Source organism: Bubalus bubalis, chromosome 6 (genome assembly GCF_019923935.1).
Source record: "Bubalus bubalis isolate 160015118507 breed Murrah chromosome 6, NDDB_SH_1, whole genome shotgun sequence".
Taxonomy (NCBI): domain Eukaryota; kingdom Metazoa; phylum Chordata; class Mammalia; order Artiodactyla; family Bovidae; genus Bubalus; species Bubalus bubalis.
The window spans coordinates 92,655,465-92,683,374 of NC_059162.1; the positions used below are offsets into that span (position 1 = coordinate 92,655,465).

At 41.9% G+C, this 27,910-nt stretch overlaps 2 protein-coding genes across 23 annotated transcripts in view; both read left to right on the plus strand.

The window, feature by feature from the left end:
• LRP8 (LDL receptor related protein 8) overlaps positions 1 to 11,819 on the plus strand; it is a 76,797-nt gene extending 64,978 nt beyond the window's left edge. For 8 of the 21 annotated variants that reach the window (XR_003110179.2, XR_003110180.2, XR_003110181.2 and 5 more), the window contains 6 exons: positions 650 to 874; positions 2,903 to 2,971; positions 6,756 to 6,928; positions 7,891 to 8,067; positions 8,824 to 8,923; positions 10,281 to 11,819. Coding sequence is in view for 10 of the 21 variants with exons in the window: in XM_025288702.2 (XP_025144487.2) it covers positions 650 to 874; positions 2,903 to 2,971; positions 6,756 to 6,928; positions 7,891 to 8,067; positions 10,281 to 10,319 (683 nt within the window). In the remaining 11 variants the exon portion in view is untranslated. The remainder of the gene's footprint in view (positions 1 to 649; positions 875 to 2,902; positions 2,972 to 6,755; positions 6,929 to 7,890; positions 8,068 to 8,823; positions 8,924 to 10,280) is intronic. The other 13 variants (XM_025288702.2, XM_025288703.2, XM_025288705.2 and 10 more) reach the window with 7 other exon arrangements.
• A 146-nt stretch (positions 11,820 to 11,965) lies between these two features.
• On the plus strand, positions 11,966 to 27,716 carry MAGOH (mago homolog, exon junction complex subunit). 2 transcript variants are annotated; one of them, XM_044945000.1, is made up of 5 exons: positions 11,966 to 14,272; positions 21,479 to 21,537; positions 23,902 to 24,012; positions 26,249 to 26,331; positions 27,442 to 27,716. In XM_044945000.1, exons 1-5 carry the CDS (start codon positions 14,233 to 14,235, stop codon positions 27,539 to 27,541), a joined length of 393 nt encoding a protein of 130 aa, XP_044800935.1. In that variant the 5' UTR covers positions 11,966 to 14,232; the 3' UTR covers positions 27,542 to 27,716. The 2 variants fall into 2 exon arrangements, with proteins under 2 accessions (XP_044800935.1, XP_006063873.1); XM_006063811.3 differs by lacking the exon at positions 11,966 to 14,272 and adding an exon at positions 18,374 to 18,562.
• The last annotated feature ends 194 nt before the right edge of the window (positions 27,717 to 27,910 follow it).

Here is a 27,910-nt window from a genome sequence, read left to right on the forward strand (position 1 = left end):
ATTCAGCTTCAGGGGGATCCAGAACCCCTTGACGACCTCAAATTAAGAAGCCTTTATCCCCATGGCTTCAGTTACTATTTGTATGCAGGTGACTATAATCTTGCCTGTTTCTCACCCAGAACTTCACACACTACCAAAAGTCCTTTTGTGATATGATTGGGACTAACAGTGAATACTTCAACCATATAAATCCTATTCATTCCCCAGTCTCAATGAAGATACACGGCCTTTTGTTTGAGCATAGGTCTGCTGCATCATTTATGATTTCCAGCTTCAATTGTTTATAGTAGAGTGAGAATTTGAACCTAGTAATATAACAGTATACATGTATTTAAAAAAAAAAATCCTTCTTGATTTACCTGATTTCCACTCCTCCCATTCTTCTATAGTGACCTTTCCCACACCTAATCTGACAGGAGTGTTTTAATAACTCATCTTTATCAAATCAAGGTGCAGTATAAACAGATAAGGTGCTTGTCATTCAGCTAAAGAAAAGATCGTAGCCCATTCAGGAGGACTAGAGGGGGCATTTGAGTTGAGCCATGAGGATGAGTTTATACTTCATCGAGTATACTTATAGAGCAATAATTTAGGCACTGAAACAGCAAAGTTCTCTGTCCAAGTGATCTTCATGGTATTTCCCCTTCAGCACCTCAGTCTACCTCAACTACGACGTTAGCCTCTACCACAGCGAGGACACTAGCCGACACCACCAGAGCCCCTGGGACCACCATCCACAGCCCCACCTACCAGAACCACAGCACAGAGACACCAAGCCTGGCTGCCGCGGTCCCAAGCTCAGTTAGTGTCCCCAGGGCTCCCAGCATCAGCCCGTCTACCCCAAGCCCTGCAACCAGCAACCACTCCCAACACTGTAAGGAAATGAGATCTGCCTTCTTGCATGACATGGGGGGTGGGGGGGTCCTAGGGAAGCCAGGTGGGAGGATCTGTGGGAAGAAGAGATCATACCAGACTTCAGTATTGGCTTATCAGTAGGGAGAAAGCAGGGGGACGTAGCGCACCAGCCTGCAATTTGGAGTCACAGGTGCTCCTGCCTCATAGAGGGTCTTGAGGGAAGCTACTTCTTGTCTCTGAGCCTGTTTTCTCACCTACCAAGTGGGATAATAATAACCCTTCCCTACCTGCTTTGCAAGTTACGATGAGAGACAGAGGAGGCCATGTGAACAGAAGAGCTTGTGCACACAGCCTCTGCTGACTCAGGTGGTGTGTCACATCACACGCTACTGACGAGTATGAGGGCGTGACCCTCAGATTCAGAAACTTAAACTTCAAAAGCCCTGGTCTCAGTTCTTTGAGAACTGAGGTTCTGAAAGGTTCCCCAGGTAGGTAGGTTCCCCAGGTAGTCATATCCATAACTATGGTTTGCTCATGCCTCTCTGCAAACCCTGGGATAAGTTCATCACTTATTAAATCATTAGGAGTCGTAATTGTCACTGCTAGAAATGTTCTGTCTCATTAACCAGTGAATACCTTTTAAATTGAGTTACCTGCTAGGGGGAGTTCATTTAAGAGGATAAACTATCTTTTAAATTTTTTCCCACATGTGCATGGCCCAGAAACTACGCAGCTTGGCAGCACCTTTCTAATCGGGCCCATCATGGTCCAGAGTGGGATTTTCAGAGTTGAGCACTTACCCTGGAGTTCAGAGAGGCAGATGGAAGCTGTGTAAAGTCCAGTTCCTCTTATCTGGGCAGATCTCTGACCAAGGGGTCTCCCCACTGGCTTCATCACACTCTAGGCTTTAATATCACTGTCCTGTGTTTTCTCAGGACCCAGGGGGAGAAGAGAGTGGCATTTCCGCAGAAAACTTTGTAAACAGTGCACTCTTTCTCCCCTTAATAGTTAGGTTCCCTTAGAGTAACTTGGAGAAGTAGACCTGCTGAGAGGATGGCATCTGGCCGTTGCCAGGGGACAGTCATCTCCGGTCTAGGAGTAAATGTGGGTGATGGCTAGTCTCACACCTCAGAGGGCTATCATGAGTATCCAAGGGAAAACTGCTTTTTAAGCTAAAAAATTCTATACAGATATTATAATGAAGATGAGTGTAAGAGTGGAAAAGATGGCACAACTTACTTTTAAAACTACATAGTACCATTTCCAAGCACTTTTCAGTTTAGAATCTGCTTTTATCTGCCCTATTTAGGCCTCACAAGAACTCCTACCCCACTCTCTGGCCTCTTTGAACTTGGTAAGGCTGTATCAGGCACTGTGCTAAGTAAGCACTTTACATGAATTATCTCATTTAATCTTCACAATATCCCTAGGAAGTAGGTATATAATTATCCTCCTTTTAAAGGTAAAGAAATATGATATTTATGACATACAACAACTTGCCCAAGGTCACAGAAGGAGTGAATAGAGCCAGGATTTGAACCCTAGAAGTCTGACCAAGAAGCCTGTATTCTGGATTCCACTAAGCTATATTGTGTCTCATTTTGATAATGCAGACAGTACTGCAGACAGGATTTCTATTTCAGGTGGAAATAGGGAGAAATAAAGCAACAGATATTGGCTGAAAGAGGCAGTTGCCCCAAGCACCAACAACATAAAGACCTAAGGGTTCAGCCCCGAGCTTCCTGCCACCCAAACACTATGGAAAGGGGTAAGGGATTTAGGTCACAAGTCCTGACTTTGAGCCCCAGCTTTGCCACTTTGAGACTCCCCCAAACTCCAATAAGACTCAATTTCCTCATCTGTGAAATGGAGATGACCTCTGTCCTGATAAGATCTGGAAAGACTCAATTATTAAGCATTGAGTAGGACCATCATTTTGGAACGGGATCAAGAAGCAGTTGGGTAGTTTTTACTGCATGAGGCCAGCAAGGAAAGACTTGGGCTCACAGTGATAGAGCATCACCCTGCAAATGTCTGTGTTTTGCAGATGGGAATGAAGGGGGAAAGATGGGCTCCACAGTCACAGCTGCTGTCATTGGGATCATCGTGCCCATGGGTGAGTGTGGCCCCAAATCCCTGGGGAGAAAAGAGAAACCCTGCCCAGGGTTTGGGAAAAATCATTAGAAGGACAGAGCACTCAGCACACTGACCTCTTGTTGACTTTTCTGCCCTGGAAGCCTTTCTGCTCACCTCCCAGTCCTGGTGTAGTCTGGTTTCTTAGCTTGGCACCCACGGCCCTTTAGGACCTAGCCCCAAACAACTATCCAAATATTTCCCCCATTACCCCTCACTGACACTCTACATGCCAGCCTTGTGAAGCCAGACGGTAAGCTCCATGAGGACAGGCCTGGTGTCTCTCTTGCTCCCATTCTCCCCAGCTCCTAGCAGTATCTGGCACATGGGAGGAAATAACAAACTTGTTGAATTAATGAGTAGGACAAAAGTAATACATTGAAAAATATTAGTAGAGCTACTTGCCATTCCTTTAGTAGATCATGCTATCTTGCATTCTTTCTGTTTGGTTTTCAACAAACATTATCAAACAACCGTGTTCATGGGATTTTCCAGGCATGAATACTGGTGTAGTTTGCCATCTTCTCAACCCAGCGATTGAACCCATGTCTCCTGCATTGGCAGGTGGATTCTTTACCACTGAGCCACATGGAAAGGCCTATCAAGCAGCTAGGGCTTCCCTGGTAGCTCAGCTGGTAAAGAATCCGCCTGCAATGCAGGAGACCCCAGTTTGATTCCTGGGTTGGGTAGATCCCCTGGAGAAGGGAACAGCTGTCTACTCCAGTATTCTGGCCTGGAGAATTCCAAGGACTGTATAGTCCATGGGGTCACAAAGAGTTGGACATGACTGAGTGACTTTCCCTTTCACATCAAGCAGCTGTGATGTACCAGATTCTGTGATAAGGAGAGGGAAGGTGGTTAAAAATAAGTATGACATGGTTCTTGAGCATAAGCAAAGCCATGGGACATGGCATGGGAGTGCGGGAGTGGGGTGGATGTGGAACATGGCCAGGATGAACATTTGTTTAAACCTCACAGAGAGCCCTGTGGGATGACTCATTCTTACCCTGATGTTCACTTGGTATGCTGCACATCCTGTCTCTCATGCCAGTCTTTTCTCTTGGTCGGATCTTTGCATTGTGATTGTCCATTTGTAGGTTTATCTCCCTAACTTGCCTATGAGTATCTCAAGGATAGGGACTTTGCCCTTTAATCTGGGAATCCCCAATATTGTGGTAAGTTAGTGAATGAATGTTTTAAAAACTTCAACACCACGCAAGGGACTGTGCGAGGTACCAAGGATTCAGGGAAGGAAAAGATTAACGACTTTTAAGAGCCTTTAGTCTTTAATCAGACTTAATCATTAAAAAGGTAATACAGGAGAGGAGTTACTGCATATTATAAGGTGCCATGATAGAGGCATGACCCTCTGTGGAGGAAAGGGGGAGTAGGCACTTCTGGAGAAGGTGGCATGTGAATTGGTCTTGAAAGGTTCATCAGTAAAGGTGATGGTGAGATCCAGGCTCATTTTGAGTGGAGTGAGTGGAAAATACTCAGCATTATCTAGTGAAAAAGAAATCAACCCCTTTCCTGCCATCCTGTGGTCTATAGAAGAACATGCATGTGTTGTTTCCCAGAGGTAACCTTCCCTAATATAACCATTATTTTCAATTTCTGCTAATCTGAGGGGTGAAAGATGAATATTCTTCCCCTGATACTTCCCTGTGAGGTAGACCATATTTTCATAAACGTATTGGCCATTTACATTTCATCCTTTATAAATTGGCTATTCATGGTCTTTTCTTATTTTTCTATTGATTCTGTCTTGTTCTTACTTATGTATAGAAATTTTGATACATAATAAATGTTAAACCTTTGTAATATATGTTATAAATCATTTCTCCCATACTACGACTTGATTTTTAAAATTTGTTGATGGTCTCTTTTGCCATGCATAAATTAAAATATTGAAGTATCATATCATATCACTAGTCTCATGGGTTTTGTGTCCTGCTTAGGAAGGTCTGCCTCATTCTAAATTATTAAAATATCCCCTATATATTTTTCTACCATCAATATTTTAAGGATTTTTAGTGTTTGATTGTTAATTTATTCAGAATTTAGAGTGCAGCATGAGGTACAGATTTAACTATTTTTTTCTCATGCCTGTCTGGTTTTCACAAGACCATTATTGAATAGTCCATCCTTCCCTTATGACTTGAATTGTCATCTTTATTATAAACTGTATGCATGTACATACTTTGATCTGCTTCTAGGCTATTTATTCTCCTCCACCAATTTCTATATACCATTCCTAGTTACTAGAAGCACATTTGTGATATGTTTTAATATCTAATAGGGCATTATTATTCTCACAACATTTTCTTAGCTGTTTTTATTCAATTTCTCTTCTAGGTAAACTTTGGAATCATCTTGTTAATTCTATAAAAAATATGATGAAATCTTACACTTTGGGTGTATAAATTGACGTGGGGAGAATTTACATTTTTGTAGCATTGAACCTTCCCATCAAGGAACATGACACATCTCCCTATTTATTTGAACCTTCTTTTATGGGCTTCAGTAGAATTGTATAGATCACATAGGGCTTACACATTCCTATTGGGTTATCCCAAGTATTTTGTAGTTTTTTGTTGGGTTGTTATGAATGTGTTCTTATTATATCCATTTTCTAATTGATTATTGCTGATTAATAAGAAAGCTTTTGATATGTTTATGTTGTTATTTTTTGGCCACAGTGTGTGGCATGGTAGAACTTCCCCAACCTGGGATTGAACCCATGGCCCCTGCAGCGGAAGCGCAGAATCTTAACCACTGAACCACCAGGGAAGCCCCAATTTTTTATGTTGATTCTTGAGGAACTAAAATTATTTCTAATAGTTTTTCATCTGCTTTTCTAAGATTTTCCAAACCTACAATATCTGTTTATGATAGTTTGGTTTCTCTCTTTCCCATGCGTGCCTTTCAATTCTTTGTCTGGTCTTACTGGGATAACAAATACTAGCAGCAATAGCAGGCATCCTTGCCCTGTTCCTGTCTTTATGGGTATCATTATTATTGATTATAATAATCTTTACAAAGTGGAAATCCCTCTATAGCACCCTGGATGGCTGTCATCCAGCCTCACTTGAGTACTCACTCAGGGTGACCGCTTACTATCTTATGAATCTGCTTGCCTCATTTTTGCCCAACTCTATTTGAGAATTTCCTCCTTCACTCATTAGTATACCATTTGTTTTAACTCAGAGCCTGTGTTTCCCTGCTGTGTCCCCTTCTAGAGATGCTCCTCTTCTTGCAGAGACCCAGCTTTGGGAAGAAGCACCCCACCCCACCCTAGCCTCCCCCCTCCAATTTTGGGAGAGAATGGTTTTCTTAGAGAAATCTAGGGAAGCAGCAAGAATGTGGTGAAGAAATTCACTCAGTTACTCAGCATGTGACTGAGCACCTACTCAGTGCTGGGCACTGGGCATAGAGAGAGAAAGAAGACACAGTCGCTGCCCTCAAAGAGCTCGGTCTAGCTGAGGATGCACAGAAAGTACAACATTGTGGTCTAGAAACACACGTGAGGGAAAACCTGACTGCACCATGGAATGTTGAGAACAGTTGAGCTAGGTCTTGAAGGGTGAGCAGTTAATGAAGGAAGAGCTAAGAGAAGGGCTTCCCAACAGCAGAAAAAGAATATGCAGAAACAGAGCCTGAGGAACAAGGGGCAGTCAAGTAGGAGTGGTGACAAGAAACGCACTGACGTCTGGGCAGCGGGCTGGAGCCTGCTGGATATACCCAGCGTGATGTGTCTCCTCCTCCAGTGGTCATAGCCCTGCTGTGCATGAGTGGCTACCTGATCTGGAGAAACTGGAAGCGGAAGAATACCAAAAGCATGAATTTCGACAATCCAGTGTACAGGAAAACAACCGAAGAGGAGGAGGAGGATGAGCTGCACATAGGGAGGACTGCTCAGATTGGCCATGTCTACCCAGCAGTAAGTATTCCTTGCAGGAAGGATTCCTTCCTTCCTTCCTTTCCTTCCTTCCCCTCTCCCTCCCTCCCTCCCTCCTTTAGACATTTATCAAGAACGAACCATGTGCCAGGCATTGTTCTAGGCCCTGGGGACACAGAAATGCTGGGGCAGGTGGTTGGGGTAGAAGGGTATCAGAACAACCTTGTACCTAGAAGCTCTTCCTGGAGTAAAGAGGCCTGTCTTTGTGCTGAGCAAGTTTTCCGAACCTGTGGCCTAGAAAGGTAACTGTGGTCGTCAGTTCAAACACATTCATTTCAGTAAGCACTGTACACCAGTTATGTGCCAAGTGCCACATTAGATACCAAGTGTCCAAAGGTTAAGAAGGGATGTACTTGCTTCCCGGGAGCTGGTGGGGGAGTTAAGAGTCACTTGCTATTGAACAGCTGTGTGCTAAGTGCCATGGTGGAAGCCCAGGGGCCTTCTCTTCTAAGAAGCCTTCCCTGGTTTATTTTTCTCCCACTGCCTCTCTCCATCACAACACATGTCACACTGCAGTCTGCTTGCCTTTATACTCATTGGTCTCCCCACTAGACTGTGAGCTCCTTGAGGGCAGGATTGTCTGATTAATGTTTCCCTGGTACCTAGCACAACATAGCTGGCTCCCAGTAAATATTTGTTGAACCAATCCTATGGAAATATCTACAAAGGAGCTGTTAATGCTGTTTGAGAAATCAGGCAGGAATGCCTCACAGAGGAGGTGACAGATGAACTGTGTCCTTGAAAGATTAATAGTAGTTTTCCATGTAGAGAAGGGGGAAAATGACATTTCAGAAAGAAGCACATGCAGAGGCCGAGAGGCACAGCAGGGCATGGCTTGTTGGGGGAGCGAGGACCACACAGTGGCTGAAGCAGATGTCATGGTTGTATAGCCGAGTCGGGGCTGAGTGTGACCTCATAGGTCATCCAGTCCATCCCCCTGTCAGGCAATCAGCAGCTTTGATCACCCACTGTGGGCAGAGCCCTGTCTTGGGGAGACCAGAGAACTGGAAGACCCAGCCCCTGCCCTCAAGGAGCTTTTTGTCTTGCCGGGGGAACCAAGGTCACAGCCGCACCAACTCCCGAAGAACCCTCTTTCCGAGCTGCCTGTCGTCAAGTGCAAGGTAGGGCAGTGCCACTCTGAGTCTGAGGGGCTGATGAGTGAGGGCATGAACCAGACAGGTGCAGCCAATCCTTGAAGGCTTTCTGGTTCTGGAAGGCTGCAAATTGTGAGCTGGGTGTTGGGGCAAACAGGAAAGATGGGCAAGTTGCAGACTAAGGAAATGGCATGTGGAAGGAATGACTGAGTATGGGGCAGGACGGACAGAATGGCTGCTAAAGCTATGAACGGGAGACAGGGGAGATAAGTTTGACAAGTGAGGAGGGTTAGCAGATGGCCTTGACGGTCCTTAACCTTGGCCAGTCCAAGCCAACAGTTGCTTAACAAGTTTTTAAAGATCAGAGAGGGCACAGTGGAAGGAATGTTGAGCTTGGAGTAAGGCGATGACTCCCGGTTTCACTGTTCCACAGCCCTGTGATCTCTGTCCTTTCTGTGTGCTCACTTTTATTTGTAAAATGGGAATGATAACCCCCATTCCCTTTACGATCTAAGTTCAAGTGAAATAGCACATGTGAGAATGCTTTGTGAGTTATAAAGCTCCCTGGACGTGTGACGTGTCACGGTTTCAGTCACTCAGGAGGAGCTATTCCTGATGAAACTAAGACCTGAGGAATAAGCTCCTGCCCGCTGCAGAGAAATAGAGTAGGAGAGTGAGGAAATTGACATTTAGTAAGAATCTACTGTTTCAGACACTACTCAGTGTTCTACATAAATTTTCTTGTTTAGTCTTTACAGTAACTTACATACTTGACATTATTAGCCCCATTTTGCAGATGAGGAAACTGAGACTCAGAGAAATTGAATAACTTACCTAGGATCACAACCAGGAAGTGGCAGAACCAGGATTCACACTCTTGTCTGTATGTACACAAAAGTCTATGCTCTTTCCGCTATATCTCAGAGTATCTAGCCTTGAAGCTGTGGAAATCAGTGTTCTCAACAACCTGTTCTCTCCCCTGGCCCCTTCTTGAGTAGCTCCTCTATCACTGCTGGGACCTGCCTTTGGCCTGGAGATCTGTCTTGAGGAGGAGGGTAACAGACTAGAAGAAGTTTAGTGGAGCAAGGCCATGACATTCATGCAAAATCACAAATAAGCCAAAGATGATTTGAAAGGCAGTGGATTTGTATAATGTCCAGAAATGGAAAATGCTAGTCTGGTTCTATCTTATGCTGGTTAGGTTGATGTAGAATACTCTGGATCCCATATGTGTTCGATACTATGTTAAACACTACATACATGATCTCATTTGATAGGTCCTATTAGTATTCCCATTTAAAAGGTGATGAAACTGAGACTCGGAGAGATAAAGTGACTAGCCCAAATTCATAAAGCTATGAGAAAGATCTTAAAACAATGGGGTCTATCCAAAGGAGGGTATTGAGGAAATGGAAGAGTGGGGCACAGGATAACATCAGGACCACATTGGGGGAGCTAGATGTGCCTGGAGAAGAAGATGCTCAGAAGAAAGGGAAGGGAATTCGAACTGAAAATTTCAAGGGTTGTCTGTGTAGAACTCTCTGAGTCTAAGAGAGAGAATCAGGGAACATCAGAAGAAATAAAGAAACAGATCTCATGTCAATATATGAAAGAAGTTAAATCTACTGTCTACAGTGGAATAGACTGGCTCAGGGGTTAGTGCTCTCACCATCTAGGGTCACCCATTTGTGGCAGAGGGAAGTCGAGTATCTAGTGACTAGAAAGTAGGGGTGAGGGAAAGAGGGGTTAACATAATCGACCTCCATTGCCTTCCAATTCTATACAATTAGTTGGAGGGGTGCAGCCGATTACCTTCCTGATTATGATCAGTATGATAGAAAAAGGTAACTAAAGAGGCCTGGGATTAAACATTTGCAAAGCTAACCCACTGAAGTTCAGCAAAATCCTGGAAGGGAGGATGGAGAGAGTTTAGATCTCTGTAGCCCCCTTCTTTACAGAGACAGCACAGAATGATGAAAAAAACTACAGCTCTGGAGTCATACAGATCTGGGTTCAAACTGAGTTCACCCACTTGCTGTGTGACCCAGGACAAATGCTGTTTAGGCTCATTGTGTCTCAGTTTTCTCATCTGTAAAATAAATATGACAGACCTGTCTTCTGAGGTAGTTTGAAGAGTATGTGAGTTACTGCCTGTAAAGTAATAGAATTTCTGGTACGTTGTGATCCAATAGCTAGCTCCAGTGGATCTAATGATGACTTCTTTGCTCTGTCTCCCCCAGCGAGTGGCATTAAGCCTTGAAGATGATGGACTGCCCTGAGGATGGGACCACTCCCTTCGTGCCTCATGGAATTCAGTCCCATGCACTACCCTCTGGATGGTGTATGCCTGGATGGAAGGGTTTCTGTACTTGAGTCTGTGTGTATGTGTGTGTGTGAGAGAGAGAGAGTGTGTGTAATTTTTTAAATTTATGTTGCAGAAAGGTAACCACAAAGTTATGATGAACTGCAGACATCCAAAGGATGTGAGAGTTTTTATATGTATAATGTTTTATACAATTTTTAACTGGTTGCACTACCCATGAAGAATTCATGGAATAGCTACTGCTGAGTGACTAACATGATGTACATAACCAAATGGGGCCGATGGTACAGTAGCTTACTCATCATTTAAAAATTATATTTACAGAGGGCTTTTGGTTTGGAGGGTCTATTTTAGGTTTCAGAGTTATGTTTTGTTTTTTGTTTTTTTTTGTAAATAGAATGATAATGCTTTGTGGCTATCCATCAACATAAGTAAAAAGAAAAAAACAGAAGACACGTCAACTCCCTCTCCCATTTAGGTTATTTATTAACATATTTCAAAACCAAGATTAGTTCTGTAAGTAATTTAGAGACGTGAGAGTATTTATTTTTGGTATGATTGGCCCACGATGTGGTCTCTGTGTGCATTTATGTTTCTGTGTGTACGCAAGTGAGAGAGGAAAGTCTGTAGAGAAGAGGTGCGCCTATGGCTGTTGTTCAGTTACATAAAGATAAGTATATTTTAAAACAACCCACAAGAGAGGTGTGTCTGTAGTTTTCAGAGAAGCCTTTGTAAATTTGGCTCAGAAAAGAGTTATCGTGATTTGTGCAAACATGCAGTGGAAGAGGTAGATCTTTCCTGCCTCTGGCTATTCCTGGGACTCCAGTCAGTCAGAAAAGAGCCCCTCCGCTCATGAGGGGCTGCCGTAGCTCTCACCTGGGCTTTCTCTTCTGTGGCTAAAGCCAGTGCACAGACTTCTCACAGTACGCAAAGTTCTCGCAAGCTCAGGTGAGAACATTCCTGAACCTCGGCTACTCCTTGTTTTAAAGTCCAGCATTTCAAGTAACTTCATTTTCCTTCAGGACACTTGGATTGAATTCATTGTTTTCTCTGAAGCATACTGAGGGTGCCATCCTTACTTAGAAAGAGCTAAGTGGAGATGTTTTTAGAACCGCCCAAGTTTACTTTAGGGACTGGCTCAGGCACTTACCTCTGAGTATCCTATGGGTGAGGATAAGGACGGAGGAAAAGATTTTGTTAATCTCTATTTCGCCCTTCCCCTTACTCTCTGCCACATCCTTAAGGTGGGGAAAACAGTTTAAGGTGATACATAGGTTTGTTACCATCATGTGTCTACATAGATGAACTGCTGTTTGGCTTAAGTCAGAAGAAGTGGCCAAACCTAAAGTCCTGTTTGAGGAGGAAATGGCATACACAATATTATAGTACAGTGGATATATATGTTCACACAGGAATTTGGTTTACTGCTTTGTAAATAAAAGGAAAACTCTGGGTATATGTATAGATTTTTTTTCATTGTGGACACTTACTTTGCTTCTCCTGGGTCTTGGGGGATGTGGGGAGAAGTGCACTTTTCTTTTTGTGGGTCTATCATTGAAAAGATAATCTTACAGTCCCAGAAGGAATTCGGTCCCTGTTGAGTCTTATCCAAGGTGTGGTCTTTTATTAACTCAGATGTTCTGCCAGTTCACACCCACTGGACAACCAGGGACAAGATGTGACATGGAAACATGTGGTGTAAGTAGGAGCAGAAGACATGTATCTAACCTGAACATACCTGGAACTTGACACTTTTAAGCAAATTCCTCCTCTCCACTCTCGAGCTGCCTCCAACTCAATGAAGCTTGGATGTCTCACCAGCTTGATACCCTCTGAATTTGCAGGCAGTGATTCTGGAGTTCTATCACCCTCTTCCTAGGACCTTTCTCCACATCAGTCATGGTCTTGGTCTCCTAACTGTGTCCTGGAACCTGGGCACTAAGCTTTGCATAAACAAGCAGTTTCTTCATGATATACATGTGTGGATAGTCCTGAAACACTCATCAAGAGGGTATATGCAATTGACATAGAATGACCAACACCAAACAGAATTTTAAGAACAGAGGGACAACTCCTGTGGAGCTCAATGACTTACTACTATTCTTTCAGAAATGGAAAGTAAAATTATTTTTGACTGAAGAAAAATGATGCAAGTAAAAACACAGATATTTACACAGAACAAGCAACTTTCCCTGTAACCTGCCTCCAAAGAAAACAAGAATTTCCGGGGAAATGATAACAGTGGCTAATGCATAGTTTCTAAACTTTCAGTCAGATCCTGGCCTTTGAAGAAAGAATAATGAGTGGGGTCAGGATGGTTCAGCCTGAAATCTCAAAATGATGATGAAACACAACTCTCTGGGAGACATCCATGTTTCCTGTGACATAAGAACCTATGTGCTCAGTCGCTCAGTCATGTCTGACTCTTTGCAGCCGCATGGACTATAGCCCGCCAGGCTCCTCTGCCCATGTTTCCTGACTATGCTACAATTGTGGTTTGGAAGAGGCTGTTATGGGAGCAACCTACAAAAAAAAAAAAAGAAAAAAAAACTGTGGAATACTCGTGTGTTGGGTGGCAGTAAATAAGATGAAGTCTGAGGAGTCAGGTCCATCGTTCCCTATTCTTGGAGGCATTTTGAGGTGTAGTTCCACTTCTGTTGCCTTTTGCCCCTGTGTCATCATATATCTACAGCCAATAATGGATCACAGAGTCATTGGAGTAGAGAGCTGGAAGGGCGTTTAGAAATAAGGCCCAAAGATTAGACAATATATCTGACATTTATATATATAAATGTCAGATAAATAAAAGAAACTAGTCCAAGTCCTTTTCCTCCCTTTCCTTTTCCAGGAGACTACTTTGGGCTGCCAGAACACTGTATCAAACCTGCTACCTATCTTAGGGCCTATCTTTCTGATGGGATTTTGAAGGCCCTGGCAGAAATGGTCTTCCAGAAACAGAGGAAACTAAAATTTTATTTATTTATTCTTGAGAGCATGATTATAAAACAGATTGAGGTAAACTGTAACCTCAGAATGAGGTTGGATTTAAATTTATAGCAATAAGTATGATCCATCCATTCAGCTGTCTGTGTGATTGCAATATGTATATTCATCCACTGAAACTATTTGCTAGGTACCAACTAAGTGCCAGGTACTGCAGATGTACAAGTCAATCAAATGCTTTCTGTCCTGGTGGAACTCACAGAAGCAATTAGAGGAAGACATATGTGGGAACAAACAAAAAAAGTAGTTTTTTTTTCTTTAGTACTATCAGGTTACAAAGGAGAGAGAGGTCATTTCTACCTGAGGAGATGAAGAATGGGGTCAAGAAAGGCATTGTAGGAAAAGTAGACCGAAGCTAAGGCTCAGAAATGAAGTAGGGGTGTCCAGGCTGCTTCAGGCAGAGGACACACTGAGCTGGGACACAAGCATGAAACAGCATGAGGATTTTAAGGCACTGAATGTAATTTGTAATGAGCAAAAGACTCAAGGGAGACTTGGCAAGAAATGAGGCTGGATGGAAAGATAGGTTCAATGTAAGCACTTTATAGAATACTTCTGTTTAATTTCTGATTCAATTAATCAAATTTTCTTGGTCATTTATTGTGTGTAAGGCACCAAGTACATCACGGAAAATTGATCAGGATGTGTTGCAAGCACTTTGCAGACATGACAGTCTTTACCCTCAAGCTTCCCTGTGGCCAAAGGAAAATAGTGACTGCTTTTCATATATTTGTGTCAGAGTGTTTTGACGTGGTCATTGAAGACTGATGTGAGGGCAGTGGGATTTTCACAGAAGCATTCCATGTTGTCAAGAGCCTCTGGGACTTTCTCAACTGTGAAAAAGAAAACTGGAAATTTTGGAAGACATGGTGTCCGCAGAGGGGACCCCCAGCACTATCCAGTCAGGTACTGGAAGGGATGGGGAAAGGGCACAGGAATGAGAGCCTCTCTGCTCTCCCTCAATCCTGCTACACACTCATCATTTCACAAAACAGAAATGAGTTATCAGTTCAGTGCTTCAGAGTAAATCATTTCTTTTCCTGGCAATGCACAAAGAGTATTGGAGTTTTCCCACTATTTTTAGGGTATTGAGGATTTTCAGGATGTGGACAACTTTGAGGTGGAGGAATTAACAGCTTCACATTTTCAGTTAACATAAGAAATCAGGAAGCTTTGTTCATTCAGGCTATGCACCATGTGCATAGTTGAGAATCAGCAGAAATCCTCACATTTGCAAATACTTTGTGCTATGAAAAGTAATTTAAAAAAAGCCACCTGTATATGTGTGTGTATATATATATATTTAAAGACATGAGGGTTTTGATACTTTTTTACAAAAATTACAAGAGAAAATATCTGTACAAACCATGTGTTTTAAATAGCATTTTGTTCTATACAAGCTGTTGTTGATGTGAGGTGAAGTACTGGTTTGCAGACTCCATCCCATTGTACCCAAACGAATTTTCCTTGTTTGTCTTCCCCGAACACCCCTAAATGATCATATTTGATGTAACAGGCATGTTAGAATGTTGGGTCACACTAACCATTTCTGCTTTTTGTCTTGTCCTTCTGAGTTCCCTTAGCTTCTGTACTCAGTCCCCTTTGCAACCTGGTTTCTCTTCCAGAGGCAAGGGGTGAGGTGCTACATCTCACTAGTTGTACTGACATCATCTTGGTGAACTAAAAACCAAATGTGGACATTTGTAAACTCGGTGCACTGTTTCTAGAGAGAGATTAAATTCCTTTTATTAAATCTGAAAGTACTGTGATGCTTTACTGAGTGGGGAGTGAGCAATCTTGTGAGATAAAGACTCTCAATATTATTATTCCCATTTTAGAGATGAGAAAAAGAATGAAGACACTGCCCAAAGTCAACAGTTATGTTTCAGTTCAGTTCAGTTCAGTCGCTCAGTCGTGTCCGACTCTTTGCGATCCCATGAATCGCAGCACGCCAGGCCTCCCTGTCCATCACCAACTCCTGGAGTTCACGCAAACTCATGTCCATCGAGTCGGTGATGCCATCCAGCCATCTCGTCCTCTGTCGTCCCCTTCTCCTCCTGCCCCCAATCCCTCCCAGCATCAGAGTCTTTTCTAATGAGTCAACTCTTCGCATGAGGTGGCCAAAGTATTGGAGTTTCAGCTTTAGCATCAGTCCTTCCAATGAACACCCAGGACTGATCTCCTTAAGGAAGGACTGGTTGGATCTCCTTGCAGTCCAAGGGACTCTCGAGTCTTCAACACCACAGTTTAAAAGCATTAATTCTTCAGTGCTCAGCTTTCTTTATAGTCCAAGTCTCACATCCATACATGACCCCTGGAAAAACCATAGCCTTAACTAGACAGACCTTTGTTGGCAAAGTTATGTTTAGTGCCCCCAAAATACATGTAGCACATGTGATGTTCTCTGCCTCAATTTTCCTTCTCTCTCTCCTCATCTGGCTTAACTCCTATTTGTCCTGAGTACTATGCTTAGGGAGCCTTCTCTGTTCTCTCAGACTCAGACCTAACTCGTAAGGTTAGATAACTCTGTGCTTCTACAACAAATTTTGCCTACTTGTATTCCAATGCTCTGCCTCCCACTCCCATGCCAATGAGGTTGTTTTTACCAAGGTGACCCAGGATCTCCTTAATTATAAACCTTGGAAATACTTTCAATCCTTTTCTTTCTTGACCTAGAAGCAGCATATAACACTGTTGGCCCTCCTGTCTTAAAGTACTCTTATTTTGGTTTCCATGATACCATACTCCTGATTTTTCCCTTACCTTTCTGGCTTCATCCTCATCTCCATTGTCTGTGAGTTTCATTCTTCTAATCTTTCCATTTTACAATCCAGTCTACAACATTGCAGACAGAGTGATCTTTCTAGAATGCAATAGGTCTTGTCACCAACACCCCTTTCCACTTTCCTGCTTAAAGCCATTCATCTGTTTTCCTTGCATTTAAATCCAACAGCCTTGGGTTTTAACCCAAACCCCTTAACATGTGTTATAATGTCCTTCGTGATTAGTCTTGTACATCTTCTCCAACCTTATTACTATATTCTCAACTTTTTTTTTTTTTTTTCTGTATTATAACCAAAAAGTTCTGGGCCCTCTGTCTGAAACATTTTCTTCAGGAAGACTTAACTTAGTCCCCTAGACTGGACTAGGAGCCACTGCATGAGCTTCCACAGTTTTCTGTGCTTCCCCTACTTAAAATTTGATGCCTACATTATAATTGCTTGTATGCTCCTTGACTGCCATCACTGTATTCCCAGCATGACACACAGTAAATGCTCAGTAAATTATGCTAACCTCAGACACATTAGATACATAGACATGCTCCTTCAGCTATACTTTACTATGTGGTTTCATACCCCAAGCCTGAAATTGCCTTACAACTTGATTGGAGTTGGGTGTCCTTTAAATTTTCTCATCCCTTTTTGATATTTTCCATGTCTCCAGATGCCCAGATTCATCAATTATGTTATAATGTTTATAATTTCACTTTTGGAAAATAACCCTGTGGTAATTACCCAATGTTTCTAAATACTTAACTCTAATTATTACCACCTCAAGACTGTTGTGAAAATTCTAAGAAAGGGCACTTGTAAACACACTCAGCCTAGGGGCTGACATTTATTAAGTGATTCCCTTATCTTTTTTATCTTGTTACCACCCACATCCAGTGTTTTTTTTAAGAAGATGCCTTATAGCAATTTGGAGTTTGAAAAGTATTTTTCCATTTCCAAGACATTGTTTTTTATCCTTGCAATAGTTCTGCCAGATGTGTAACATTATTATGCTCATTTTAAAGATAAGAAACCTGAGGTCCAAAAAGTTTAATCAGTTCACCTTTGGTCACAGTGAATCACTGTCACACGAGGGATTATTTTAACACAAATCTCCAGTGACATTCACCCCAGCCCCACCCCCCGCCCCAGCACCCACTCTTCATTCTGTTATCAATACTCGTTCAGGGAGAAAAGAAGTAACGGCAAGATTGGGAATGATATTCAGGGACCACTAGCCTCAAGACAGAATAGTGTTATAGTCGCGCGTGCTCAGTCGCGTGCGACTCTTCCGCAGGCCCTCAAAATGATGCCATTTCAGCACTGTCTCTAGAAACAATTCCGTTTTCCATCTGGCTGGAACTTAGATGAGCTAAAGCAGGTTTCTAATAATTAAGTTTGGTTGCCCTTGGCCTAATCAAGGAGGAAAAAATTTTCCACAGCCGAGAAAACATTCGCAGTCAACCACTTAGGCCTGAAAACACAAGAGCTTCCTGGACAGCAGTTCAGTCCTGATTCAAACTGTGGAGAAAAAAATAAACACCAACACACAGGTCCACTGTGGAAGATTTTGGCTGAATTGGTTTGGAACTAGTATTTTTTAGGTGCTCCGTCCGAGGCGATTCAATTGCGCGGGCAGAATGGGAGATCAAACATTCAGATTTTAACTCCTACTCACAACACCTCATCTAGAGACCAGTGAGGCAGAAAGGGGAAAAAGTGAAGTAGAAAGAGATAAAATGGAGAATAAGTGCGGGAGAGTTAGTAGCCAAAAAAAAAAAAAAAAAAAAAAAAAAAATGGCAAGCTCCACTGTGGATTTAGGGAACGCATCGCTGAGAAGTTTCTTGAACTGATTTTTAAACAGCAGAATTCAGTCGGAGCCAACGTTAGAGACGCGCTGCGCTGCGTTCTCCCACGAGGTCGGATCCTTTAACCCTGTTTTACTGATGGGACGACCTAGGTTCAGAGAGGGTGAAGGGCCTATTCCGACTCACACTGTTGGGTATCCTAAATGAAACTGGAGCCCGGGCCTCAAGCTTTCGGCCTCAAGCCCCAAGGGGACACTGATCAACAGCCCTCAGCCTCTTCTAGTCGCAGGCCGCGAGGGCGGGGCTGAACCGACTCCGCCTCCGGGGGAAAGGGGCTTTATTCCGCCGGGAGGGGAGAGGTCGCCTGGTCCCATCTCCGGAAGTGGGGGGGGGGGGGGTCGCTCCGCCACGCGCGATGACGTTTCCTAACGTCACTTCCTCGCGCCGCTGTAATCGTCAATGTCGGGCGCCTTTAGGGGCGGTGCGGTTTGCTCTTAAAAGTTCGATCTTGTATGCGCTTTGCGAGCCATGGAGAGTGACTTTTACCTGCGTTACTACGTGGGGCACAAAGGCAAATTCGGCCACGAATTCCTGGAATTTGAGTTCCGGCCCGACGGTGAGAGAAGCGTCCCGGTTCCCCGGGAGCGAGGACTAGGCCTGGGGGCGGGCGAGTGGGGAGGCCGGAGATCCGGAATGTACGAAGAACTAGCGGAAGGGACCGATGGCTGTGGGGCGCCGATTTGGAAGGAACGATCCTTGTCCGCCCCACTGATTCTTTCTTTTTGTGTGCTGGGGCTTCTGTTTAGTGACGATTTTGACCATATTGCTTTATTTAACAAACCTTTCAATTGAGCGCCTATCTGTGCCAGTCTCACTTCCACAATCTGGGCTGTAGGAGTGAATGATAAACAAACTTCCTCTCTCGTGGAGCTTATATTCTTTTGCTGGGAGATCGTAAACAAAAATATCCTAAAGAGTGTTGAGTGTTCAGAAAATCAAATGATGAAACAATTGCTGATGGGCCGCTTTTAAGAAGGATAGCTATTGGAGAACTCGCTGAAGAGCCGATGTTTGAGCTGAGCTCTGATTGACAAAGAAGGAGCCATCTCGGGAAAAGAACATTCTAGGCAGAGATGAGCTAGGCATGTTTCAGGTGGCCATTGTGGCTGAAGAGTAGTGAGCTCTGGGGAGAATAGTAGGAGATGATGTCAATTAGGTAGGTGGGGGCCACACCATATAGTCTTGGTGAGTTTGGATTTTTTTTCTAAGTGCAGCAGGAAGCAATTGGAAAGTTTTAAGCAGAGGTGTAATCTATTCTTGAGAAAGTATTGTAATTATTAGGTGCAGAATGGGCAAGAATGAAAACTACTTAACAGGAGATGGTTATAATTGTTAGAAAAAGGATGTTGGTTAGAACTAGAGTGATAGCAAAAGTAGAGAAGGATTTAGGATACAGTTGGAGACAGAACCAATAGGACTTTGCCAATTGATAGGATTTGGTGAGGGATCAATATGGTGAAGGAAAAGAAGTGAAAGATGACAGAAAGCTTCCACTAAATGGAGGCACAAAGATGAACTCCTTGTAGTTCAGTTGCTAGGTCGTGTCCGACTCTTTGGGACCCCATGAATGAACTGACAAGCCCAAATTGTGGAGAAAGTTTTGTTAACGATGATAAGATAGTGTATAAGGTGTTATAGAAAGAAACAGAAAAGACTCTGGGAGCGGAAAGAAGCACCTAACCTAGCCTTCGAGTCAAAGAAGGCTTCCTGCATAAGATGACCTGGGTGGAGAGTATGAGTCTTGAGTAATGTGTAGGAGTTGGTTAGACAGATGGGTCAAGAAAGCATTTTGGACAGCATTAACAGCAAAGAGGCTGAAAACCCAAAAGGTGCATGAGATGTTTCAGGCAGAAACCAAAACAGTTAGTTGACCCTGGAACAACAAGTTTCAAATGGCATGCGTCCATTTATACACAGATTTTTTTAGTAATACTAATAAATACTGTGGTACTACCTGATCCACAGTTGGTTGAATTGAGGATGAGGAACTGTAGATACTGAGAAACCACAGATGCAGAAGGCTGGCTGACTCTTAAGTTATACTCAGATTTTTGACTGTGTAGAGGGTGGGTGCCCCTAACCCCTACGTCGTTTAAGGGTGAACTGTATTTTGATTAACCCCAGCTCTATGTGAGAGTCCTGTTGTAGGAATGAGGCTGGAAATGAGCTCAGCTTAGCAGGAAGCCACATTGAGGATTTTGGACTTTATCAAGAAGGTAGTGAGGAGCCGTTGTCAGTATTAAAATGTCAATATTAGAGTGACTTAATTGGATCCATCTGTTAACTGTTTCACTCTGTCCACTCTATGGAGAATGAACTGAATGGAGAGAGACTTGAGGCAGAGACACAGTGCAGTAAGGCATCAGTTATTTTGACTCTTTTTAGTGTACCTTCTATACGGAAAAAATGAATCTCCTCTATTTCATCTTCTTCATATCCACCATATATACCCAAATCAGCCTGTTTGATGAACAGTGTCACAGAGGGCCTTGTATACCAAAAATGCTCAATAATAAAACCACAACTTTTCTATCATGTTTAGAAAAGGAGTAGATCAATGTTTCACAGTCACATGTTAATATATGTAAAAACCATTTTATAGTTTCCAGAAACTTTCACAATTCTTTTAAGCCTCTGAAGGCCCTGTGTGCAGGTAGGTTATCGGTCACTCCTATTTTCAGCTGAGGACATTAACCTGCTGAGATATGATTTGCCAGTCACAAGAGAGTCTGTTCTTTTATCACACCTGAGCTGCCTTTTGCAAAAATTGTAAATCATTGTCAGCTGTATTTTTGGCTAGGTTATTTAATAGTGTTCACTGGGGGAAAAAATACATAAAGTTTGAGAATTGTTTTATTCAGTGGAAACACTGGGGACTTAAGCCCGGAAGATAGGCTGTCAGGGATAGCTTTGAGGGACTATTTGAGGGACTATTCTGAAGAGGTGAGGGATGAGCCAGGATATATAGGAGGTTTTAGAGGGAAAAAAACAAACAAACAAACAAAAAACAGGTAGACCATCTAAAGGTTACTGTTAATCAAATACCAGACATCTAAAGTTAATGAAGTTCACATTTTTCTTTGTATGGGAGGATGCTAGGCTCATTGAAATCATTCCTTTGATATACACCTTAACTGTCCAGGGCCAGTATCCTGTTTTCAACATCCTGAATCCCCCTCAAGGTGCACCCATAGGAAGGGGGCTGGGGGTGGTGTGGCTGCAGTGGCTGATGGCTTAATGGCTGCAACATCCTTTGTTTACTGATAAGGCAGGTGACATTTTTTTGTTCACCAAAGCCTAAAGTGAAAAACTGAAAAGACTAGTATTGTTGAAACACCAGAGGTGTAAATACTAAAACTATTAGACACTTTGAAAGTCAGGATACATTTTAAGCAATAGCTGGTAGTCTTGGTAGGCTAATGACGCTTTCTTGTTTTTATTATATATTGAATTTGTTTTTTGTCCTTCACAGGGAAATTGAGATATGCCAACAACAGCAATTACAAAAATGATGTCATGATCAGAAAAGAGGTAATGAATTGTCTGAGGGCCTTTCATTCACTACCATTTAGCTTTGTGTCCTGTTTTTATTCTTTCTGAGAGTAATGAAAGTGAAGTCGCTCAGTCGCGTCCGACTCTTTGCGACCCCATGGACTGTAGCCTACCAGGCTCCTCCATCCGTGGGATTTTCCAGGCAAGAGTACTGGAGTGGGTTGCCATTTCCTTCTCCAGGGGATCTTCCTGACCTGGGATCGAACCCAGGCCTCCTGCATTGCAATTGCGGCAGATGCTTTACCGTCTGAGCCACCAGAGAAGTCCAATCTGGGAATAATATTGAAAGATAAAGAATAGGAAAGTATAAATGTGTCTGTAGACGGCTTCTAAAGTTTTTCTCAAATCTTCTTTTAGTTTATTTTTTCTTCAATAGTGATGAGTCAATAACTGGTAATCATTTGAAGTCTTGCAGATCTTGGTTTTGAACCTTGAATCTTTTACTAACATGTGACCTTGGGAAAATTTCCTGGTTGAGCTTGATAAGTCTCAGTTGCTTCATCTGAAAAAACAGAAAACATACCCACCACTAACTTAGTGTTTGATCTGTTCCTTGGTGGTGGTGGTTCAGCTGCTAAATCATATCTGACTTTGCAACCCCATGGACTGCAGTACACCAGGCTTCCCTGTCCCAGAGTTTCTCAGCTCCCAGAGTATCTCCCAGCGTTTGCTCAAAGTCATGTCCATTTAGTTGGTGATGCCCTCTAACTATCTCATCCTCTGTTGCCCACTTCTCCTCCTGCCCTCAATCTTTCCCAGCATCAGAATCTTTACCAATGAGTTGGCTCTTTGCATCAGGTGGCCAAAGTATTGGAACTTCAGCTTCAGGATCAGTCCTGCCAATGAATATTCAGGACTGATTTCCTTTATGATTGACTGGTTTGATCTTCTTGCTATCCAAGGGACTCAAGTCTCCAGCACCCAGTTCAAAAGCATCAATTCTTTGGCGCTCAGCCTTCATTATAGTTCAGCTCTCTCATCCGTATATAACTACTGAAAAAAAAATAGCTTTGTTTATATGGACCTTTGTCAGCAAAGTGATGTCTCTGCTTTTTAATATGTCTAGGCGGGAGGAGAAGGGGACGACAGATGGCATCACCGACTCAATGAACATGAGTTTGGGTAGACTCCAGGAGTTGGTGATGGACAGGGAGGCCTGGCATGCTGCAGTCCATGGGGTCGCAAAAAGTCAGACACGACTGAGCAACTGAACTGAACTAGATTTGTCATAGCTTTTCTTCCAGGGAGCAAGTCTTTTAACTTCATGGCTGCAGTCACTGTCGGTAGTGATTTTGGAGTCCAAAAAAATAAAGTCTGTCACTGTTTCCATTTTTTCCCGATCTGTTTGCCATGAAATGAGGGGACCAGATGCCATGATCTTAGTTTTTTGAATGTTGAGTTTTAAGCCAGCTTTTTCACTCCCCTCTTTCACCTTCATCAAGAGGCTCTTTAGTTCCTCTTTACTTTCTGCCATTAGGGTGGTATCATCTGCATCCCCTGGTACCTAGCACTCAAGAGAGCTCTTTTAATTTGCATTTGAGTAGGCAAAAAGGAGTGTGGGAAAGCACTTAACATCATTGAATGCATGTTAGATTCTAGTCATGACACTAGGTACTACATCTGTAGTCCTATTTTAACCGCTATTGTAAGCCTCTATGATGGGTGTGTTACATATCCTTTACAGATAAGACATTGAAGACCTATATATTAATTATGGGGCTTGTTCAAAGTTACCCTTCGAGTTAAAAAACTGAGCAGGAATTTAGACCTCTGCCTGCCTTTGTGAAGTCCGTGTTTGGTGTGATTTCTACCACACCATTGAACTTCATTAAAGCCATTCTTTCCTTTTAACTGCTTTGTCACATTTGGAAGTGTCTTAATAGTATATTTTCATACTGTAATATTTAATTAGCAATCAGTATTATGCTTAGCCATACATGTCAGCATCCTCACTTTTTTTTTAATGTGTAGTAATATGTAAAATGCAAAAGACATGTGTCTGCTCTTCAGAAGCATGTCATTTAGTTTAAAATAGCCCGAGTTACTCACAGATCTTTCTTTGGGGCTCAGGTGTGCAGGTAGGCAAGGAGTAGGTCCAGATGAACAGGATGTACCAAGAAACAGAAACAACTAGATGTGGGATTGAGGTGTAGTCATCGGACACTTCTGACCCTGCCATCCTCTTAGCATGCCGAAGTCAAGCTGGAATGGCTTCACATTTACAGAGGTGCCAGAAATAAATCTTCATTAGTCTTTTTTTTTTTTTTTAATCTTTCATCACTATCTGAGTCAGAATGCTGCTTAGAGATACAATTTAAATTCTGTTTTTTAACTTGCTTTCAGGCTTATGTACATAAAAGTGTGATGGAGGAACTGAAGAGGATAATTGATGACAGTGAAATTACCAAAGAGGATGATGCCTTGTGGCCTCCTCCTGACCGAGTGGGCCGGCAGGTGAGTGTTTTAGCAACTACCCACAGGGCAGAAATCTTACAAATAAGATAAAGCTTCCTGCTCTGCACATGACTGAATGTACTGTGTGTGTGTGTGTGTTCAGGGCCCTACACCGAGCAGGTCACCAGCACCTTGGTCTAAGGCAGCACAAAGCCCACACGGAGGACCAGGGACAGCAGGTGGAGCTGCTGACCACCTGGAGCCCAGCCCTGAATTTCTTCTTCTGGTCCACCTCCCGCTTCTTGAGAGTATTTGCTACCCACGTTTCTTACTGAGTAACCACTATGGACAAAACGTTGCAAAGATAGCAAGATAAATAAAACATAGTCATGTCAGCAGTGTAATGGAAAGTCATGCCAGCAACTAAGTCTATCTGTTTAAATTTCTGGCTTAGATATTTATTCTGAAAACATTGTGGTAATTAAAAAATAAAAGCCACTGTCGTATTTGACCAAATTAATAGGAAAGATTCTTCTTTCTACTTTGATGCTGCCTTCCAACTTCTAATTGATTTCATTGTCCCTTCTTTTGTCCTGTAGAGCCCATTTTTTTCTTTCCTGGAGTGACAGTAATCTTTTAAAATGTAAATTTGTTCATATATTCCACTGATTTTAAACTCTGGCTTTGCACCGCATTTAAAATAAAATCCGAACTCCCAGCTTACCTTCTACCATTTTCACCATCTCTCACTGGGTTTAAATCTCATTGGTCTTATTTCTGTTACTCAGATTCACCTAGGTGCTTCTTAGTTTAGAACCTTTGCATCTGCTACACATTGCCTGGAACATTCTATCTGAGACTGTCTTTATTATTGAGGTCTTCAAATGTCACTTCTTCAGTGATGTCTTAAGAGCCTATCTAATCTAAAATGCCTTTTCTTATCACTTAAGTAAGATCTGGTTTTTGTCTTCATAGCATTTATCATTGTCTGAAATTGTCTTGTTTGGTTTTCCTTATGCATGATGATGAATATTCTAAAGCATCTAAAAATAATGAACTTGATCTACATATAAAAACTTTGTTGAAAAGAAAAACCAAAATAACAAACCAACTGGAACCACATAGATACAAAATACAGAGTGGTGGTTATTAGAGGGAAGGGGTTGGGTGTGCAAAATTTGTAAAGGGAATCAACTGTATGGTGACAGAAACTTAAATTTTTGGTGCTTAGCACAGTATAATACAGAAGTAGAAACAGAATATTGTACTTATGTAACAAACCAATTTTAACTCTATACGGAGATTCCCTGGTGATCAGTGGTTAGGACTTGGGGTTTTCACTACCAGGATCCCACAAGCCATGCCCTGTGGCCAAAAACATAATACTTCAATGTAATCTAAAACCATGAGTGGAAAGAATACATTCCAACTTCTGGGCATGCAGGAAGAATAGAGTGGGAGGTGGGTCTAAACTGTAGTATTTCTTGAAAAAGAAATCTGACCCAAGTACAACAAAATATTAACATTTCAAGTCTGAATGTTAAGAAGTAGAACTCAGGGGACTTCTCCTGTGGTCCAGTGGTTAACACTCCATGCTCCCAATTCAGGGGGCCCCGGGTTTGGTCTCTGCTCAGGGACCCAGATTCCACATGCCTCAACTAAAGATCCTGCATGAAGACCAGCACAGCCAAATAAATTAATTAAATATTTTTTAAAAAGAAAAGAAGTAGAACTCAATAGGTTATAAGTTCCACAAGGGCAGAAATCTTTGTTTGGTTTTGCTGATCTGTCCCATAGACCCCCCTCTTCCTATTCCCTGCCCAATAGATTTTTTTTTTTTTTTTAAGATTGTGGTACTTGTTCCATCCTTGAGAAATTCAGGCCCAAGGGCATACAACTAGTAAGTGAGAAAGCTGGGATTAACTCAAGGTCTAGAATTCCTTTCCTTGTCCCATGTTGCCCTTAAAAGTTAGATTCTTGGTATTTGTAAAACAGATTTATACATGTTATTCCACATTGTTAACAATGAAAACTCCTATATGGAACACAGTGTAAATTCTTCCAAATGTGGAGCCTCACAGACACAACTAAGAGTATAAGCTACTCAAGCACTAAACCAGTATTTATGTCGTACCATTTATCTCTTTGTTTCTAGTACCCAGTACAGTCTAGGGCTCAGATTGGTCTTGGTAATGTGGCCATCTGTATTAGAGTTCATGTGATTTGGAAGATGATGAACGCTTCTCCTGTGTGATGAAAAACCAATTCAGATTGATATTTCTTTCAATGTTTCTAGGAGCTTGAAATTGTCATTGGCGATGAACACATTTCTTTCACAACATCAAAAATTGGTTCCCTTATTGATGTCAATCAATCCAAGTAAGTACACATGATCCTTATATCCAGATATGTCTGTTTTCGAGCATGCTGATATGAAACCCATAATCAAATTGAGACTGTTATGGTAAGATAATAATCTGGTACAAATCTAAGAATTGGCCAGCTTTGTCCCCCTCAACAGAGAGACTCCCAAATTATCTTCAAGGGCTTGCTCCTTTTGCTTTTGGAATTTTAGTCAGCCTCGTCACTAGCACTTCTCAGTGATACACCCAGAGAGGAATGCTGTAGGAGCAGCCAAAGTGGGTAAGAATCTGGCCAAAACACAAAAAACAACTGCTGGAAATAACCTATGAAATCAGTGAGTCTGGATACCTTCCTCAGTGTTGGTTATTCAGATTGCACATCTTAAAGCCTGACTTTAGTGAAACTTGAAATCATTTAGAATACAAATTAAAAAATTCGTTTTTGTCACAGTAAATTATTGAGACATGAATCTTTATGCCACACAGAATCATTAGAATTTGGCAGCCTCTTTGGCTCTCGTGCTTTGAGGATTTGGGATTAGATATAGTTCACTTTTAGTACATGTTGGGCATAGTTGTCTTCTTATGAACAATCGCCTTGTTCTTACCCAGTTATGCTGTAGTAAGGTTGAGTGAGTCTCTTGGTCCTGCTTAGCACTACCTCTTAAAAAGGAAGTTTTCCTAATTCTGAAAGTAATACATGCTTACTTAGAAAATATAGGAAATACAGAAATGTAGAAAGGTGAAAATCACCCATAAAATTATCAGTTAGATAACCATTAATCTTAAAGTATTTCTGTCTTTTTCCTGTGCTTTAAAAAAGTCTTTTAAAGCACAAAAAATGAATTGAGATCAACAGTCTGTTACTTTAATCATGATTTTTTTCTACTTAATATAAGCATTTCCTTCTTAAAAAACCTTAACATTTTAAATTACTTCTTAATATTCCATTTTAATGTATATAGACTTTTTCTTATTTTTGGACATTTGGTTGTTTTCAAAGTTTTAATTCTGTAAATACCTCTTATGAGGAATATCCTGGTACATAAATAATCTGGGTTATTAAATGGTATTTTTTGCTGAGTTTTTTCAGCTTTTTAAACATTTTTTTCCTCTTGCATTACAGGGATCCAGAAGGCTTACGAGTATTTTATTATCTTGTCCAGGACCTGAAGTGTTTGGTCTTCAGTCTTATTGGATTACACTTCAAGATTAAGCCAATCTAGATGGAACATTGGTGTGGACACAAGGGGGGTGGGAGTGCTGCTTTTAATTACCATTATCTAGACATTTTTGTGTATATCAGGGCAATATTTTTTTTATAAACTATAAATGATTGTCTTTGATAAATACATAACAAAATGCAATTTTTTTTATTTTATAAAGACCTGAACATGTGAACTCGTCTCAAATTACTTTTTAACACTAGCTTCTTATGTGAAGTATTGCCAAAAATCTAATCAACTCTGTACATATAACTACCAGTTTATAGGAAGTAAAAGATTAGAGAAACATGCTAAAAAATAACAGTGGAAATCCAATCACATGTTGCGCATGTGCCAACAACTAATGAATCATAGAGACTAGCCCCTGTT

What these genes read in the sequence shown, in the direction of transcription:
- MAGOH (XM_006063811.3), top strand. Translation starts at nt 18,475, where the DNA reads ATGGAGAGTGACTTTTACCTGCGTTACTACGTGGGGCACAAAGGCAAA. An exon ending in ATTTGAGTTCCGGCCCGACG is followed by an intron (nt 18,563 to 21,478) that starts GTGAGAGAAGCG and finishes TGTCCTTCACAG; the next exon opens with GGAAATTGAGATATGCCAAC. An exon ending in ATTGATGTCAATCAATCCAA is followed by an intron (nt 26,332 to 27,441) that starts GTAAGTACACAT and finishes CTTGCATTACAG; the next exon opens with GGATCCAGAAGGCTTACGAG.